The sequence below is a fragment of the Blennius ocellaris genome (genome assembly GCF_963422515.1).
Source record: "Blennius ocellaris genome assembly, contig: SCAFFOLD_87, whole genome shotgun sequence".
Taxonomy (NCBI): domain Eukaryota; kingdom Metazoa; phylum Chordata; class Actinopteri; order Blenniiformes; family Blenniidae; genus Blennius; species Blennius ocellaris.
The window spans coordinates 151604-168561 of record NW_027662210.1 but is presented as its reverse complement, the minus strand read 5'-3'; the positions used below and the strand labels follow the sequence as shown (position 1 = coordinate 168561).

General features: G+C 49.7%; 1 protein-coding gene across 1 annotated transcript in view; it reads left to right on the top strand.

Annotated features, from left to right (window-relative positions):
* LOC308148111 (membrane-associated phosphatidylinositol transfer protein 2-like) overlaps positions 1-16958 on the top strand; it is a gene marked incomplete at its 3' end in the record, with an annotated part of 35129 nt that extends 18171 nt beyond the window's left edge. Inside the window, exons 14-25 of the mRNA XM_080521542.1 lie at positions 591-766; positions 1608-1778; positions 1868-1999; positions 2842-3003; positions 9224-9372; positions 10209-10325; positions 10468-10584; positions 11409-11557; positions 11655-11804; positions 13826-14009; positions 14099-14227; positions 16569-16958. Coding sequence (XP_080377668.1) covers positions 591-766; positions 1608-1778; positions 1868-1999; positions 2842-3003; positions 9224-9372; positions 10209-10325; positions 10468-10584; positions 11409-11557; positions 11655-11804; positions 13826-14009; positions 14099-14227; positions 16569-16958 — 2026 coding nt within the window. The remainder of the gene's footprint in view (positions 1-590; positions 767-1607; positions 1779-1867; positions 2000-2841; positions 3004-9223; positions 9373-10208; positions 10326-10467; positions 10585-11408; positions 11558-11654; positions 11805-13825; positions 14010-14098; positions 14228-16568) is intronic.

Sequence of the window (16958 nt, the reverse complement as noted above, 5' to 3'; positions counted from 1 at the left end):
TTATGGAGCGTCGTCATCCCACTGTAATCCAGATTATGGAGCATCGTCATCCCACTGTAATCCAGATTATAGAGCGTCCTTCTCCCACTATAATCCAGATTATGGAGCGTCGTCATCCCACTGTAATCCAGATTATAGAGCATCCTCCCCCCACTATAATCCAGATTATAGAGCGTCCTCCCCCCACTGTAATCCAGATTATAGAGCATCCTCCTCCCACTGTAATTCAGACCGTAGAGCATCCTCCTCCCACTGTAATCCAGATTATAGAGCGTCCTCCTCCCATTGTAATCCAGATTATAGAGCGTCCTCCTCCCACTGTAATCCAGATTATAGAGCGTCCTCCTCCCACTATAATCCAGATTATGGAGCGTCGTCATCCCACTGTAATCCAGATTATAGAGCGTCCTCCTCCCACTATAATCCAGATTATGGAGCGTCGTCATCCCACTGTAATCCAGATTATAGAGCATCCTCCTCCCACTATAATCCAGATTATGGAGCGTCGTCATCCCACTGTAATCCAGATTATGGAGCGTCCTCCTCCCACTGTAATCCAGATGAAGGATAATCTGTGTCCTGCCCTGCAGCCTCCACTGCAGCGCCCTGCGGGGCGAGCCCGCCTCCCGCCGCTCCAGCAGCAGCACCATGCTGGAGGGCGGCTCTGTGGGGAAGCTGGACTTCGAGGTGACGGACTTCTTCCTGTTCGGCTCCCCTCTGGGCCTGGTGCTGGCGCTGAGGAAGACCGTGGTGCCCTCCCTGGACGGTGAGCGCCCGCCGGAGGTCGGAGGTCAGAGGTCGGAGGTCGGAGGTCGTCCTCCGGATGGACGTCACCCACACATCTCTACTTTTCTCTCAACCGGCACAGTTTCTTAGCGCAGCGCCGTTCATGCGAGGAAATTCAAAGTGGCGGACGAAGGAAAGACATCAGAGGACATTATGATGTCGTATACTGTGGCGGCCGTTATAATCCAGGCCTCTCACCCAGAGGATTATGGGAAAAGGGGCGGGGTTTGAGTTGGGCTGCTGCGGGCTTTTCCAGTCGAGTTCTGTGGGTTACGAAATAAAGACGTGTTCCAAGATTCAGCTCTGCCTCATCCTTCGTCCTTCGTCCTTCGTCCTTCGTCCTTCGTCCTTCGTCCTTCGTCCTGCCACATTTCGACTGGAAAAGCCCGCAACAGCCCGGACGCGGGAGAACTCAAACCCCGCCCCTTTTCCCATAATCCTGTGGGTGAGAGGCCTGGATTATAACGGCCGCCACAATATATTATTAACTCAATATGATTTAATAAAACACCATGTTAAGAAAAAAACAGAAGGCAATTAAAGCAGGAGAATGAGTGTAGAATTTAGAACCAAACTAATATAGATGCATTTGGAATGGTGGAAACTTAGGCCACGCCCCCCCAGCTGCTGGGTTGCCAGATGTGACTCCCTGCCTTCGGCCCAAACGACGTAAAAGTCGTGTTCCAACCAGAGAACTGGTAGATGTGGATTCTCCACCCCCTGTGGTGAGAACCGGGCCAAACTGTGTGTGTGTGTGTGTGTGTGTGTGTGTGTGTGTGTGTGTGTGTGTGTGTGTGTGTGTGTGTGTGTGTGTGTTGCAGTGACGGCGCTGCGCCCGTCCTGCCAGCAGCTCTACAACCTCTTCCACCCCGCCGACCCGTCGGCGTCCCGTCTGGAGCCTCTGCTGGACAAACGCTTCTACCTGCTGCCGCCGTTCAGCGTCCCGCGATACCAACGCTTCCCTCTGGGGGACGGACACTCTGCACTGCTGGGTGTGTGAGCACACGCACACACACACACACACACACACGCACACACACACACACACACTCACTGAGACGCTCCGTCCTGTGTCCCCCAGTGGAGACGGTCCAGAGTAACCCTCAGCTGCTGGCGGAGGCGGCGTCGCACCGTTGCCACGGTAACAGCCTGAACGAGACGTCCATCCCCGTCCCCGTCCTCCACCGGCCGAACAGCCAGCAGCACGCCGACGGTGAGCCTCGTCTTCTCGTCCTCTCGTCCTCTCGTCCTCTCGTCTTCTCGTCTTCTCGTCTTCTCGTCCTCTCGTCTTCTCGCCCTCTCGTCCTCTCGTGTTCTCGTCTTCTCATCTTCTCCTCCTCTCGTCTTCTCGTCTTCTCGTCCTCTCGTCTTCTCGTCCTCTCGTCTTCTCGCCCTCTCGTCCTCTCGTCCTCTCGTCCTCTCGTCTTCTCGTCTTCTCGCCCTCTCGTCCTCTCGTGTTCTCGTCTTCTCGTCTTCTCCTCCTCTCGTCTTCTCGTCTTCTCGTCTTCTCGTCCTCTCATCTTCTCGTCTTCTCATCCTCTCGTCCTCTCGTCCTCTCGTCTTCTCGTCCTCTCGTCCTCTCGTCTTCTCGTCCTCGACCGTCTCGGGGCGACCGGACGAGTCGCGGCCACTGATCACAACGACTGCGTCCATTTCGTTTTGACGAATTTACCGTAATCCCCGGACTATTGAGCACCTGAAAACAAGACACACCCACATGATCTAAAAAGAGAGGCGTGAGTTACGTGATGCCCCTGAACACATCACCCGGTACTAATCCATCAATTGGCTGCGTCGTCGTTGAAGCTGCCGGCTTCAAATCGTGTGAAAACAACGCGCAATAATGCGATAAATGAAGAAATACTTCAGTATTTAAGGCCATTGTGTGGTTTCTCAGTGTGTGGCTGCAGTACACTCAAGGATCCACAAGGGGGTGTAATGGCACTGTGGGTCATCAGGGTCAGATCTAGCTCCTGCAGCGTCAGAGTAATGTAATATTCTGCTCAAGTAGCTCATGTGACATGTACTGACCGCCGCTCTGCCCCGCCCCCTCAGAGGCTCCGCCTCCCACCCACATCTCCGTGGACGGTCACTGTCCGGCGTCCCCGTCGCCGGGACTCCCCCACCGCCGCTGCAGCCGGCGGGCCAGCGAGGCTAGCATCGCCAGCCAGGCGTCGGGCCTGGCCGACGCCTACACCGCCTCCAACATCGCCACCAGTAAGCCCCGCCCCCCGAGCACCGCGCCGGCCCCCCAGGCTGACGACCTGCACGCTCATGTTGTGGTTGTTGTTGTTGTTGTTGTTGTGGGGTCCCCCCTGAACGGCCCCTCAGGGAGTCAGAGGCGGCTCGGCGCCAAGCGGCCCGGCCTGCTAGCACAGCTCGCGCTGCCCTACAGCAGGCTCGCCGCGCGGACGCCGTCCATGCGCTCGCATAGGAAAACCCGTCAGGTGTTCCCCAGGCCCAGCAACGGCGTGGAGTCCGAGTCCGGCTCTGACCTCACCTCTGACCTCACCGATGACCTCACCTCTGACCTCACCTCTGACCTCACCGATGACCTCACCTCTGACCTCACCACTGATCTCACTGATGACCTCACCGATGTCATGTCTGGCATTGGCTCGGCGCCCCCGTCGCCCATGGTGCTGAAGAACATAGAGCAAGGTACCCTGGGAGATGTAGTGAGACGACGCTGTGACCCGTCCTCACTTCCTGTGACCCGTCCTCACTTCCTGTGACCTCCGACCTCACTTCCTGTGACCTTGATATCGTCCCTCCTTCAATAGCCGATCTCGACCCTTCTTCGGTAGCTGATATCGTCCCTTCTTCAGTAGCTGATATCGTTCCTTCTTCAGTAGTTGATATCGTCCCTTCTTCAGTAGCTGATATCGTTCCTTCTTCAGTAGTTGATATCGTCCCTTCTTCAGTAGCTGATATCGTTCCTTCTTCAGTAGCTGATATCGTTCCTTCTTCAGTAGTTGATATCGTCCCTTCTTCAGTAGCTGATATCGTTCCTTCTTCAGTAGCTGATATCGTTCCTTCTTCAGTAGCTGATATCGTTCCTTCTTCAGTAGCTGATATCGTTCCTTCTTCAGTAGCCGATATCGACTCTTCTTCAGTAGCTGATATCGTTCCTTCTTCAGTAGCTGATATCGTTCCTTCTTCAGTAGCTGGTATCGACTCTTCTTCACTAGCTGATATCGTTCCTTCTTCAGTAGCTGATATCGTTCCTTCTTCAGTAGCTGATATCGACTCTTCTTCAGTAGCTGATATCGTTCCTTCTTCAGTAGCTGGTATCGACTCTTCTTCACTAGCTGATATCGTTCCTTCTTCACTAGCTGATATCGTTCCTTCTTCAGTAGCTGATATCGACTCTTCTTCAGTAGCTGATATCGACTCTTCTTCAGTAGCCGATATCGACTCTTCTTCAGTAGCTGATATCGACTCTTCTTCAGTAGCCGATATCGACTCTTCTTCAGTAGCTGATATCGTTCCTTCTTCAGTAGCTGGTATCGACCCTTCTTCAGTAGCTGATATCGTTCCTTCTTCAGTAGCTGATATCGACTCTTCTTCAGTAGCTGATATCGACTCTTCTTCAGTAGCTGATATCGACTCTTCTTCAGTAGCCGATATCGACTCTTCTTCAGTAGCTGATATCGTTCCTTCTTCAGTAGCTAAAATCGACTCTTCTTCAGTAGCTGATATCGACCCTTCTTCAGTAGCTGATATCGTCTCTTCTTCAGTAGCTGATATCGACCCTTCTTCAGTAGCTGATATCGACCCTTCTTCAGTAGCTGATATCGACCCTTCTTCAGTAGCTGATATCGACCCTTCTTCAGTAGCCGATATCGACACTTCTTCAGTAGCTAAAATCGACTCTTCTTCAGTAGCTGATATCGACCCTTCTTCAGTAGCTGATATCGTCTCTTCTTCAGTAGCTGATATCGACACTTCTTCAGTAGCTGATATCGACACTTCTTCAGTAGCTGATATCGACCCTTCTTCAGTAGCTGATATCGACCCTTCTTCAGTAGCTGATATCGACTCTTCTTCAGTAGCTGATATCGTTCCTTCTTCAGTAGCTGATGTCGTTCCTTCTTCAGTAGCCGATATCGACTCTTCTTCAGTAGCCGATATCGACACTTCTTCAGTAGCTGATATCGACTCTTCTTCAGTAGCTGATATCAACTCTTCTTCAGTAGTTGATATCGACTCTTCTTCAGTAGCTGATATCGACTCTTCTTCAGTAGTTGATATCGACTCTTCTTCAGTAGCTGATATCGACTCTTCTTCAGTAGTTGATATCGTCTCTTCTTCAGTAGCTGATATCGACTCTTCTTCAGTAGCTGGTATCGTACCTTCTTCAGTAGCTGATATCGACCCTTCTTCAGTAGCTGATATCGTTCCTTCTTCAGTAGCCGATATCGACTCTTCTTCAGTAGCCGATATCGACTCTTCTTCAGTAGTTGATATCGACTCTTCTTCAGTAGCTGATATCGTCTCTTCTTCAGTAGCTGATATCGACTCTTCTTCAGTAGCTGATATCGTTCCTTCTTCAGTAGCCGATATCGACTCTTCTTCAGTAGCTGATATCGACTCTTCTTCAGTAGCTGATATCGACTCTTCTTCAGTAGCTGATATCGACTCTTCTTCAGTAGTTGATATCGTCTCTTCTTCAGTAGCTGATATCGACTCTTCTTCAGTAGCTGGTATCGTTCCTTCTTCAGTAGCTGATATCGACCCTTCTTCAGTAGCTGATATCGTTCCTTCTTCAGTAGCCGATATCGACTCTTCTTCAGTAGCCGATATCGACTCTTCTTCAGTAGTTGATATCGACTCTTCTTCAGTAGCTGATATCGTCTCTTCTTCAGTAGCTGATATCGACTCTTCTTCAGTAGCTGATATCGTTCCTTCTTCAGTAGCCGATATCGACTCTTCTTCAGTAGCTGATATCGACTCTTCTTCAGTAGCTGATATCGACTCTTCTTCAGTAGCTGATATCGACTCTTCTTCAGTAGCTGATATCGTCCCTTCTTCAGTAGCTGATATCGTCTCTTCTTCAGTAGTTGATATCGTCTCTTCTTCAGTAGCTGATATCGTCTCTTCTTCAGTAGCTGATATCGACTCTTCTTCAGTAGTTGATATCGTCTCTTCTTCAGTAGCTGATATCGACTCTTCTTCAGTAGCTGATATCGACTCTTCTTCAGTAGTTGATATCGTCTCTTCTTCAGTAGCCGATATCGACTCTTCTTCAGTAGCCGATATCGTCCCTTCTTCAGTAGCCGATATCGTTCCTTCTTCAGTAGTTGATATCGTTCCTTCTTCAGTAGCTGATATCGTTCCTTCTTCAGTAGCTGATATCGTTCCTTCTTCAGTAGCTGATATCGACTCTTCTTCAGTAGTTGATATCGTCTCTTCTTCAGTAGCCGATATCGACTCTTCTTCAGTAGCCGATATCGTCCCTTCTTCAGTAGCCGATATCGTTCCTTCTTCAGTAGTTGATATCGTTCCTTCTTCAGTAGCTGATATCGTCTCTTCTTCAGTAGCTGATATCGACTCTTCTTCAGTAGTTGATATCGTCTCTTCTTCAGTAGCTGATATCGACTCTTCTTCAGTAGCTGATATCGACTCTTCTTCAGTAGTCGATATCGTCTCTTCTTCAGTAGCCGATATCGACTCTTCTTCAGTAGCCGATATCGTCCCTTCTTCAGTAGCCGATATCGTTCCTTCTTCAGTAGTTGATATCGTTCCTTCTTCAGTAGCTGATATCGTTCCTTCTTCAGTAGCTGATATCGTTCCTTCTTCAGTAGCTGATATCGTTCCTTCTTCAGTAGCTGATATCGTTCCTTCTTCAGTAGCTGATATCGTTCCTTCTTCAGTAGCTGATATCGTTCCTTCTTCAGTAGTTGATATCGTTCCTTCTTCAGTAGCTGATATCGTTCCTTCTTCAGTAGCTGATATCGTTCCTTCTTCAGTAGCTGATATCGTTCCTTCTTCAGTAGCTGATATCGTCCCTTCTTCAGTAGCTGATATCGTCTCTTCTTCAGTAGCTGATATCGTCTCTTCTTCAGTAGCTGATATCGTTCCTTCTTCAGTAGCTGATATCGTTCCTTCTTCAGTAGCTGATATCGTTCCTTCTTCAGTAGCTGATATCGTCTCTTCTTCAGTAGCTGATATCGTTCCTTCTTCAGTAGCTGATATCGTCTCTTCTTCAGTAGCTGATATCGTCCCTTCTTCAGTAGCTGATATCGTCTCTTCTTCAGTAGCTGATATCGTCCCTTCTTCAGTAGCTGATATCGTTCCTTCTTCAGTAGCTGATATCGTCTCTTCTTCAGTAGCTGATATCGTCTCTTCTTCAGTAGCTGATATCGTTCCTTCTTCAGTAGCTGATATCGTCCCTTCTTCAGTAGCTGATATCGTCCCTTCTTCAGTAGCTGATATCGTTCCTTCTTCAGTAGCTGATATCGTTCCTTCTTCAGTAGCTGATATCGTCCCTTCTTCAGTAGCTGATATCGTCCCTTCTTCAGTAGCTGATATCGTTCCTTCTTCAGTAGCTGATATCGTCTCTTCTTCAGTAGCTGATATCGTCCCTTCTTCAGTAGCTGATATCGTTCCTTCTTCAGTAGCTGATATCGTCTCTTCTTCAGTAGCTGATATCGTTCCTTCTTCAGTAGCTGATATCGTTCCTTCTTCAGTAGCTGATATCGTTCCTTCTTCAGTAGCTGATATCGTCCCTTCTTCAGTAGCTGATATCGTCCCTTCTTCAGTAGCTGATATCGTTCCTTCTTCAGTAGCTGATATCGTTCCTTCTTCAGTAGCTGATATCGTCCCTTCTTCAGTAGCTGATATCGACTCTTCTTCAGTAGCTGATATCGTTCCTTCTTCAGTAGCTGATATCGTCCCTTCTTCAGTAGCTGATATCGACTCTTCTTCAGTAGTTGATATCGACTCTTCTTCAGTAGCTGATATCGACTCTTCTTCAGTAGCTGATATCGTTCCTTCTTCAGTAGTTGATATCGACTCTTCTTCAGTAGCTGATATCGACTCTTCTTCAGTAGTTGATATCGACTCTTCTTCAGTAGCTGATATCGACTCTTCTTCAGTAGCTGATATCGACTCTTCTTCAGTAGCTGATATCGTTCCTTCTTCAGTAGCTGATATCGACTCTTCTTCAGTAGCTGATATCGACTCTTCTTCAGTAGCTGATATCGACTCTTCTTCAGTAGCTGATATCGTTCCTTCTTCAGTAGCTGATATCGTTCCTTCTTCAGTAGCTGATATCGTTCCTTCTTCAGTAGCTGATATCGTTCCTTCTTCAGTAGTTGATATCGACTCTTCTTCAGTAGCTGATATCGACTCTTCTTCAGTAGTTGATATCGACTCTTCTTCAGTAGCTGATATCGACTCTTCTTCAGTAGCTGATATCGACTCTTCTTCAGTAGCTGATATCGTTCCTTCTTCAGTAGCTGGTATCATCCCTTCTTCAGTAGCTGGTATCGTTCCTTCTTCAGTAGCTGGTATCGTTCCTTCTTCAGTAGCTGATATCGTTCCTTCTTCAGTAGCTGATATCGTTCCTTCTTCAGTAGCTGATATCGTTCCTTCTTCAGTAGCTGGTATCGTCCCTTCTTCAGTAGCTGGTATCATTCCTTCTTCAGTAGCTGGTATCATTCCTTCTTCAGTAGCTGGTATCATCCCTTCTTCAGTAGCTGGTATCATTCCTTCTTCAGTAGCTGGTATCATTCCTTCTTCAGTAGCTGGTATCATTCCTTCTTCAGTAGCTGGTATCGTCCCTTCTTCAGTAGCTGGTATCGTTCCTTCTTCAGTAGCTGATATCGTTCCTTCTTCAGTAGCTGGTATCATTCCTTCTTCAGTAGCTGGTATCGTCCCTTCTTCAGTAGCTGGTATCGTTCCTTCTTCAGTAGCTGATATCGTTCCTTCTTCAGTAGCTGGTATCATTCCTTCTTCAGTAGCTGGTATCGTCCCTTCTTCAGTAGCTGGTATCATTCCTTCTTCAGTAGCTGGTATCGTTCCTTCTTCAGTAGCTGATATCGTTCCTTCTTCAGTAGCTGGTATCATTCCTTCTTCAGTAGCTGGTATCGTCCCTTCTTCAGTAGCTGGTATCGTCCCTTCTTCAGTAGCTGGTATCATTCCTTCTTCAGTAGCTGGTATCGTTCCTTCTTCAGTAGCTGATATCGTTCCTTCTTCAGTAGCTGGTATCATTCCTTCTTCAGTAGCTGGTATCGTCCCTTCTTCAGTAGCTGGTATCGTCCCTTCTTCAGTAGCTGGTATCGTTCCTTCTTCAGTAGCAGAGCAAATCATTTCCCAGAATCCTTCTACAGTTTCTGCTCCGTGTGTTTGTGGGTCCAGACTGAGTGTTTGAGTGAAACCACAGCTCCAGGATGACCTCACCCCCCCCTCTCACCCCCCCCTCCTCCCCCAGTTGCCTCCCGCTGGTGGGGCAGTAAGAGGATGGACTACGCTCTGTACTGCCCCGACGCCCTGACGGCCTTCCCTACCGTGGCGCTGCCGCACCTCTTCCACGCCTCCTACTGGGAGTCTACAGACGTCGTGTCCTTCCTGCTGCGACAGGTCGGGGAGCACACACACACACACACACACACACACACACACACACACACACACACACACACACACACACACACACACACACACACACACACACACACACACACACACACACACACACACACACACACACACACACACACACACACACGAGAGAGAGAGAGAACGCCGGGCAGTAAAATACAGACACAATAATAATCTTTAGATTCAAACCTGTAAAATGTCTCTTTATTATGGTGGGAATTAGCATGTAGCATATAGCATAGCTGGTGTGTAAGCCCTGAAACTCTTTAGCATGTAGCATGTAGCATAGCTGGTGTGTAAGCCCTGAAACTCTTTAGCATGTAGCATAGCTGGTGTGTAAGCCCTGAAACTCTTTAGCATGTAGCCTGTAGCATAGCTGGTGTGTAAGCCCTGAAACTCTTTAGCATGTAGCATGTAGCATAGCTGGTGTGTAAGCCCTGAAACTCTTTAGCATGTAGCATGTAGCATAGCTGGTGTGTAAGCCCTGAAACTCTTTAGCATGTAGCATAGCTGGTGTGTAAGCCCTGAAACTCTTTAGAATGTAGCATGTAGCATAGCTGGTGTGTAAGTCCTGAAACTCCTTAGCTTGTAGCATGTAGCATGTAGCGCTGCTGTGCTGGTTTGTGAGCCTGAACTCTTAGTATGAGCGCTGCGTACGGTATCGGCATCGATACCGGTACCGATACCGGCATCAATGCCAGTACCGGTATCGGTACCGGTATCGGTACCGGTATCGGTACCGGTATCGGTGCGTCCCTCGTCTTGACGCTACGTGCAGAACTCCGTCTGATCGCCAGTGTTGAAATGTGTTTCAGGTGATGAGACACGAGAACTCCAGCATTCTGGAGCTGGACGGGAAAGAAGTGTCTGAATTCACTCCGTCCAAACCTCGAGAGAAGTGGCTGCGCAAGAGGACGCACGTCAAGATCCGGGTAGGGAGACGGTCCCACGCCCCCCCCCCCCCCCGTCCTGAATGTGGAGGACCGACGGGTGGAGGACCGACGGGTGGCGCTAACGGTTTCAGGTTGGAGAGACTTTGGCGGCTGACGCCGACTCGCTGTCGTCTCTCTGCAGAACGTGGCGGCGAACCACCGCGTCAACGACGCCGTGTTCACGGAGGACGGCGTCCAGACGGTGACGGGACGCTTCATGTACGGTCCTCTGGACATGGTGACGCTCACCGGGGAGAAGGTGAGAACCGCCTCGCTGGCCGCGAGCTAGCAGCTCACAGTCTGACCTGCTACTGCAACGTGACGCAGATTAGCATCTATTATTAGCATAATAACTGCTATACTGTCATTTAGTAAATAATAGTTACTTGATTTTGAAAGAATATTCTAAAGAGCTAACAGATATGAGCTAACTGTTAGCTTTAGCCAGACCTCTTCTTCAACCGGAGCGATTGCTAACGCTAACGTGGTTCAGTTGGTTTCTTCCCGCTGACGTTTGAAAACAGCCGCGGTCTTTCCTCCGGCCTCGTTTACCAACGTTTTCAGTTGAAAACGCTAAACCCGCGCAGCGTTTTGGGTTCGTTTACATGACGACGCTGCTCAGAGTCGCCGAAACCGCAACTTTTTGAAAACACTCCGACTCTGTGGAAACGAGAAAAACACGGCTTGTTTTGAAAAGCTGCTGCTGGTCAGATGCTTCCTCTGCACACGCTCAGTAGACGGACAACGGCCATGATGGCGACATCGTTTTCTGAAACAAAGACGATCCCTTTTCAGTTTGAAACTTTGCGTGCACAAGGCCGATTCTTTAGCATTAGCATTAGCAATGCAACGCCCATTTTTTGGCGTATATGTGTGTGGGTGCAGTACACCGGTGAAGCCACAAGGGGGAGTAATTGCACTGTAATGGATGCGGGCAGGAATCGGGCAAGTGAGCGACGCTGGGATTAGCATTAGCATTAGCTTTGCTTACTTCCTGCCGTCTGACCTGCTGGACTTTACCGAGGAACCAGGTGGTTCTATTGAGGATTAACGGTAACGTGACGCTTAATCTGCGTCCTGCAGATCGACGTCCACATCATGACGCAGCCTCCGTCAGGCGAGTGGCTCCACTTCCACACCGAGCTCACCAACAGCAGCGGCCGCGTTTCCTACGTCATCCCCCAGAGCCGCCGGCTGGGCGTCGGCGTGTACCCCGTCAAGATGGTGGTCAGGTGCGCTGGATGAACACACACACACACACACACACACACACACACACAGACTCGTTAATCTCTGTTGATCCGTCCTGTTTTGGCTCCGCCCCCTCAGAGGTGACCACACCTCCGCCGACAGCTACCTCACCGTCGTCCCGCCGGGAACCGAGTTCGTGGTGTTCAGCATCGACGGCTCCTTCGCCGCCAGCGTGTCCATCATGGGGAGCGACCCCAAGGTCCGGGCCGGCGCCGTGGACGTGGTGAGGTAGGGACCACCGCCGCCCTACCACCGCTCTACCACCGCCCTACCACCGCCCTACCACCGCTCTACTACTGCTCTACCACCGCTCTACCACCGCTCTACCACCACCTTGTCACGCTTTAACCTGATTGTAGAGCATCTTCCTCCTCTAACACCAGATTATAGAGCATCTTCCTCCTCTAACACCAGATTATAGAGCATCTTCCTCCTCTAATCCAGATTATAGAGCATCTTCCTCCTCTAACATCAGATTATAGAGCATCTTCCTCCTCTAACACCAGATTATAGAGCATCTTCCTCCTCTAATCCAGATTATAGAGCATCTTCCTCCTCTAATCAGATTATAGAGCATCTGCCTCCTCTAATCCACATTATAGAGCATCTTCCTCCTCTGACACCAGATTATAGAGCATCTTCCTCCTCTAATCCAGATTATAGAGCATCTTCCTCCTCTAATCAGATTATAGAGTATCTTCCTCCTCTAACATCAGATTATAGAGCATCTTTCTCCCCTGACACCAGATTATAGAGCATCTTCCCCCTCTAATCCAGATTATAGAGCATCTTCCTCCTCTAATCAGATTATAGAGTATCTTCCTCCTCTAACATCAGATCATAGAGCATCTTCCTCCTCGAATCCACATTATAGAGCATCTTCCTCCTCTGACACCAGATTATAGAGCATCTTCCTCCTCTAACATCAGATTATAGAGCATCTTCCACCTCTAATCAGATTATAGAGCATCTTCCTCCTCTAACACCAGATCATAGAGCATCTTCCTCCTCCAACACCAGATTAGAGAGCATCTTCCTCCTCTAATCCAGATTATAGAGCATCTTCCACCTCTAACATCAGATTATAGAGCATCTTCCTCCTCTGACACCAGATCATAGAGCACCTTCCTCCTCTGACACCAGATCATAGAGCACCTTCCTCCTCTGACACCAGATTATAGAGCATCTTCCTCCTCTGACACCAGATCATAGAGCACCTTCCTCCTCTGACACCAGATTATAGAGCATCTTCCTCCTCTGACACCAGATCATAGAGCATCTTCCTCCTCTGACACCAGATCATAGAGCATCTTCCTCCCCTGACACCAGATCATAGAGCACCTTCCTCCTCTGACACCAGATTATAGAGCATCTTCCTCCTCTAACATCAGATCATAGAGCATCTTCCACCTCTAATCAGATTATAGAGTATCTTCCTCCTCTAACATCAGATTATAGAGCATCTTCCTCCTCTGACACCAGATCATAGAGCATCTTCCTCCTCTGACACCAGATTATAGAGCATCTTCCTCCTCTGACACCAGATCATAGAGCATCTTCCTCCTCTGACACCAGATCATAGAGCATCTTCCTCCCCTGACACCAGATCATAGAGCACCTTCCTCCTCTGACACCAGATTATAGAGCATCTTCCTCCTCTAACATCAGATCATAGAGCATCTTCCACCTCTAATCAGATTATAGAGTATCTTCCTCCTCTGACACCAGATCATAGAGCATCTTCCTCCTCTGACACCAGATTATAGAGCATCTTCCTCCTCTGACACCAGATCATAGAGCATCTTCCTCCTCTGACACCAGATCATAGAGCATCTTCCTCCCCTGACACCAGATCATAGAGCACCTTCCTCCTCTGACACCAGATTATAGAGCATCTTCCTCCTCTAACATCAGATCATAGAGCATCTTCCACCTCTAATCAGATTATAGAGTATCTTCCTCCTCTAACATCAGATTATAGAGTATCTTCCTCCTCTAACATCAGATTATAGAGCATCTTCCTCCTCTAACATCAGATTATAGAGCATCTTCCTCCTCTGACACCAGATCATAGAGCATCTTCCTCCTCTGACACCAGATTATAGAGCATCTTCCTCCTCTGACACCAGATCATAGAGCATCTTCCTCCTCTGACACCAGATCATAGAGCATCTTCCTCCCCTGACACCAGATCATAGAGCACCTTCCTCCTCTGACACCAGATCATAGAGCATCTTCCTCCCCTGCAGGTTCTGGCAGGACCTGGGTTACGTCATCGTGTACGTGACGGGCCGCCCCGACATGCAGAAGCAGCGCGTGGTGGCGTGGCTGTCGCAGCACAACTTCCCTCACGGCGTGGTGGCGTTCTGCGACGGCCTGGTCCACGACCCGCTGAGGCACAAGGCCAACTTCCTCAAGACCCTCATCGGCGAGGTGAGTCCGGCTCGGCCCCGGGGTCCGGCTCACACCTGGACCCTCACCTCTGTGTGTGTGTGTGTGTGTGTGTGTGTGTGTGTGTCCAGGCCCACATGAGGATCGTGGCGGCCTACGGCTCCACCAAGGACATCTCGGTCTACACCTCCGTCGGTCTGCCTCCGTCACACATCTACATCGTAGGAAGACCCACCAAGAAGATGCTGCAGCAGTGTCAGGTAGGGTCACTTCCTCTGGACCAGTCAGTCAGTCAGTCAGTCAGTCATCAGTCAGTCATCAGTCAGTCAGTCAGTCATCAGTCAGTCAGTCAGTCAGTCAGTCAGTCAGTCATCAGTCAGTCATCAGTCAGTCAGTCATCAGTCAGTCATCAGTCAGTCATCAGTCAGTCATCAGTCAGTCAGTCATCAGTCAGTCAGTCAGTCAGTCATCAGTCAGTCCTTCAGTCAGTCATCAGTCAGTCAGTCATCAGTCAGTCAGTCAGTCAGTCATCAGTCAGTCCTTCAGTCAGTCAGTCAGTCAGTCAGTCAGTCAGTCAGTCATCAGTCAGTCCTTCAGTCAGTCATCAGTCAGTCAGTCATCAGTCAGTCAGTCAGTCAGTCATCAGTCAGTCCTTCAGTCAGTCATCAGTCAGTCAGTCAGTCAGTCAGTCATCAGTCAGTCAGTCAGTCAGTCAGTCAGTCAGTCAGTCAGTCAGTCATCAGTCAGTCATCAGTCAGTCAGTCATCAGTCAGTCAGTCATCAGTCAGTCATCAGTCAGTCAGTCATCAGTCAGTCAGTCATCAGTCAGTCAGTCATCAGTCAGTCAGTCAGTCAGTCATCAGTCAGTCCTTCAGTCAGTCATCAGTCAGTCAGTCATCAGTCAGTCAGTCAGTCAGTCATCAGTCAGTCCAGTCAGTCAGTCAGTCAGTCAGTCAGTCAGTCAGTCATCAGTCAGTCCTTCAGTCAGTCAGTCATCAGTCAGTCAGTCAGTCATCAGTCAGTTAGTCAGTCAGTCAGTTAGTCAGTCAGTCATCAGTCAGTCAGTCAGTCAGTCATCAGTCAGTCAGTCAGTCAGTCATCAGTCAGTCAGTCAGTTAGTCAGTCAGTCATCAGTCAGTTAGTCAGTCAGTCACCAGTCAGTCAGTCAGTCAGTCATCAGTCAGTCAGTCATCAGTCAGTTAGTCAGTCAGTCATCAGTCAGTTAGTCAGTCAGTCATCAGTCAGTCAGTCAGTCAGTCATCAGTCAGTCCTTCAGTCAGTCAGTCAGTCAGTCAGTCAGTCATCAGTCAGTCAGTCAGTCAGTCAGTCAGTCAGTCAGTCAGTCAGTCATCAGTCAGTCAGTCAGTCAGTCAGTCAGTCAGTCAGTCAGTCAGTCATCAGTCAGTCAGTCATCAGTCAGTCTTCAGTCAGTCAGTCAGTCAGTCAGTCAGTCAGTCAGTCAGCCAGTCAGTCAGTCAGTCAGTCAGTCAGTCAGTCAGCCAGTCAGTCAGTCAGTCAGTCAGTCAGTCAGTCATCAGTCAGTCAGTCAGTCAGTCAGCCAGTCAGCCAGTCAGCCAGTCAGTCAGTCAGTCAGTCAGTCAGTCAGTCAGTCAGTCAGTCAGTCAGTCATCAGTCAGTCAGTCAGTCAGTCAGTCAGTCAGTCAGTCAGTCAGTCAGTCAGTCAGTCAGTTAGTCATCAGTCAGTCCTTCAGTCAGTCAGTCATCAGTCAGTCAGTCAGTCATCAGTCAGTTAGTCAGTCAGTCAGTTAGTCAGTCAGTCATCAGTCAGTCAGTCAGTCATCAGTCAGTCAGTCAGTCAGTCATCAGTCAGTCAGTCAGTTAGTCAGTCAGTCATCAGTCAGTTAGTCAGTCAGTCACCAGTCAGTCAGTCAGTCAGTCATCAGTCAGTCAGTCATCAGTCAGTTAGTCAGTCAGTCATCAGTCAGTCCTTCAGTCAGTCAGTCAGTCAGTCAGTCAGTCAGCCAGTCAGTCAGTCAGCCAGTCAGCCAGTCAGCCAGTCAGCCAGTCAGCCAGTCAGTCAGTCAGTCAGTCAGTCAGTCATCAGTCAGTCAGTCAGTCATCAGTCAGTCCTTCAGTCAGCCAGTCAGCCAGTCAGTCAGTCAGTCAGTCAGTCAGTCAGTCAGTCAGCCAGTCAGCCAGTCAGCCAGTCAGCCAGTCAGTCAGTCAGTCAGTCAGTCAGTCAGTCAGTCAGTCAGTCAGTCATCAGTCAGTCAGTCAGTCAGTCAGTCAGTCAGTCAGTCAGTCAGTCAGTCAGTCCTTCAGTCAGTCAGTCATCAGTCAGTCAGTCAGTCAGTCAGTCCTTCAGTCAGTCAGTCAGTCAGTCAGTCAGTCAGTCAGTCAGTCAGTCCTTCAGTCAGTCAGTCATCAGTCAGTCAGTCAGTCATTCAGAACCTGTGATTCTGTTTCCAGTTCTTGTTTACAATGTTTACAGAGACAAACGTGTTGGTTTGATTAGTTAGTTGGTTAATTAGTTGGTTAGTTTGACTAGGTTGGTTGGTTGTTTGGTTGGTTTGCCAGTTTTTGTAACAAGAGATCATTCATTCGTCCTACTGCCCCCCCCCCCCCCTCCCCCCCCCCCAGTTCATTCCAGATGGCTATGCGTCCCACCTCTCCCAGCTGTTCATCCAGAGGTCGCGACCCCCCAAGCCGTCCAGCAGCCGTCTGGTCCTCCGTAAGGGCAGCTTGGCTCTGGGCGCCGCCGCCGCCGGCGGGGACTTCCTGCGCAAGCGCAGCCACATCTTCCGCGCCATCTCGTCCCAGCCGGGGGGGTCCGGCCCCGGGTCCGGGTCCGGCTCGCCCGTCCCGCCGGGCCGCACCGAGCGGACCCTCAGCCAGTGCGAGGGGGAGCGGGACCGCGGCATGGCCGCCGCCGCCGCCGCCGCGCCGCGCAGCATGAGCATAGCGGCGGGCTGCTGGGGCCGCACCGGGAGCACCAAGGAGGGGGGCGCCGCGCTACTGGGCCCCAAGTGA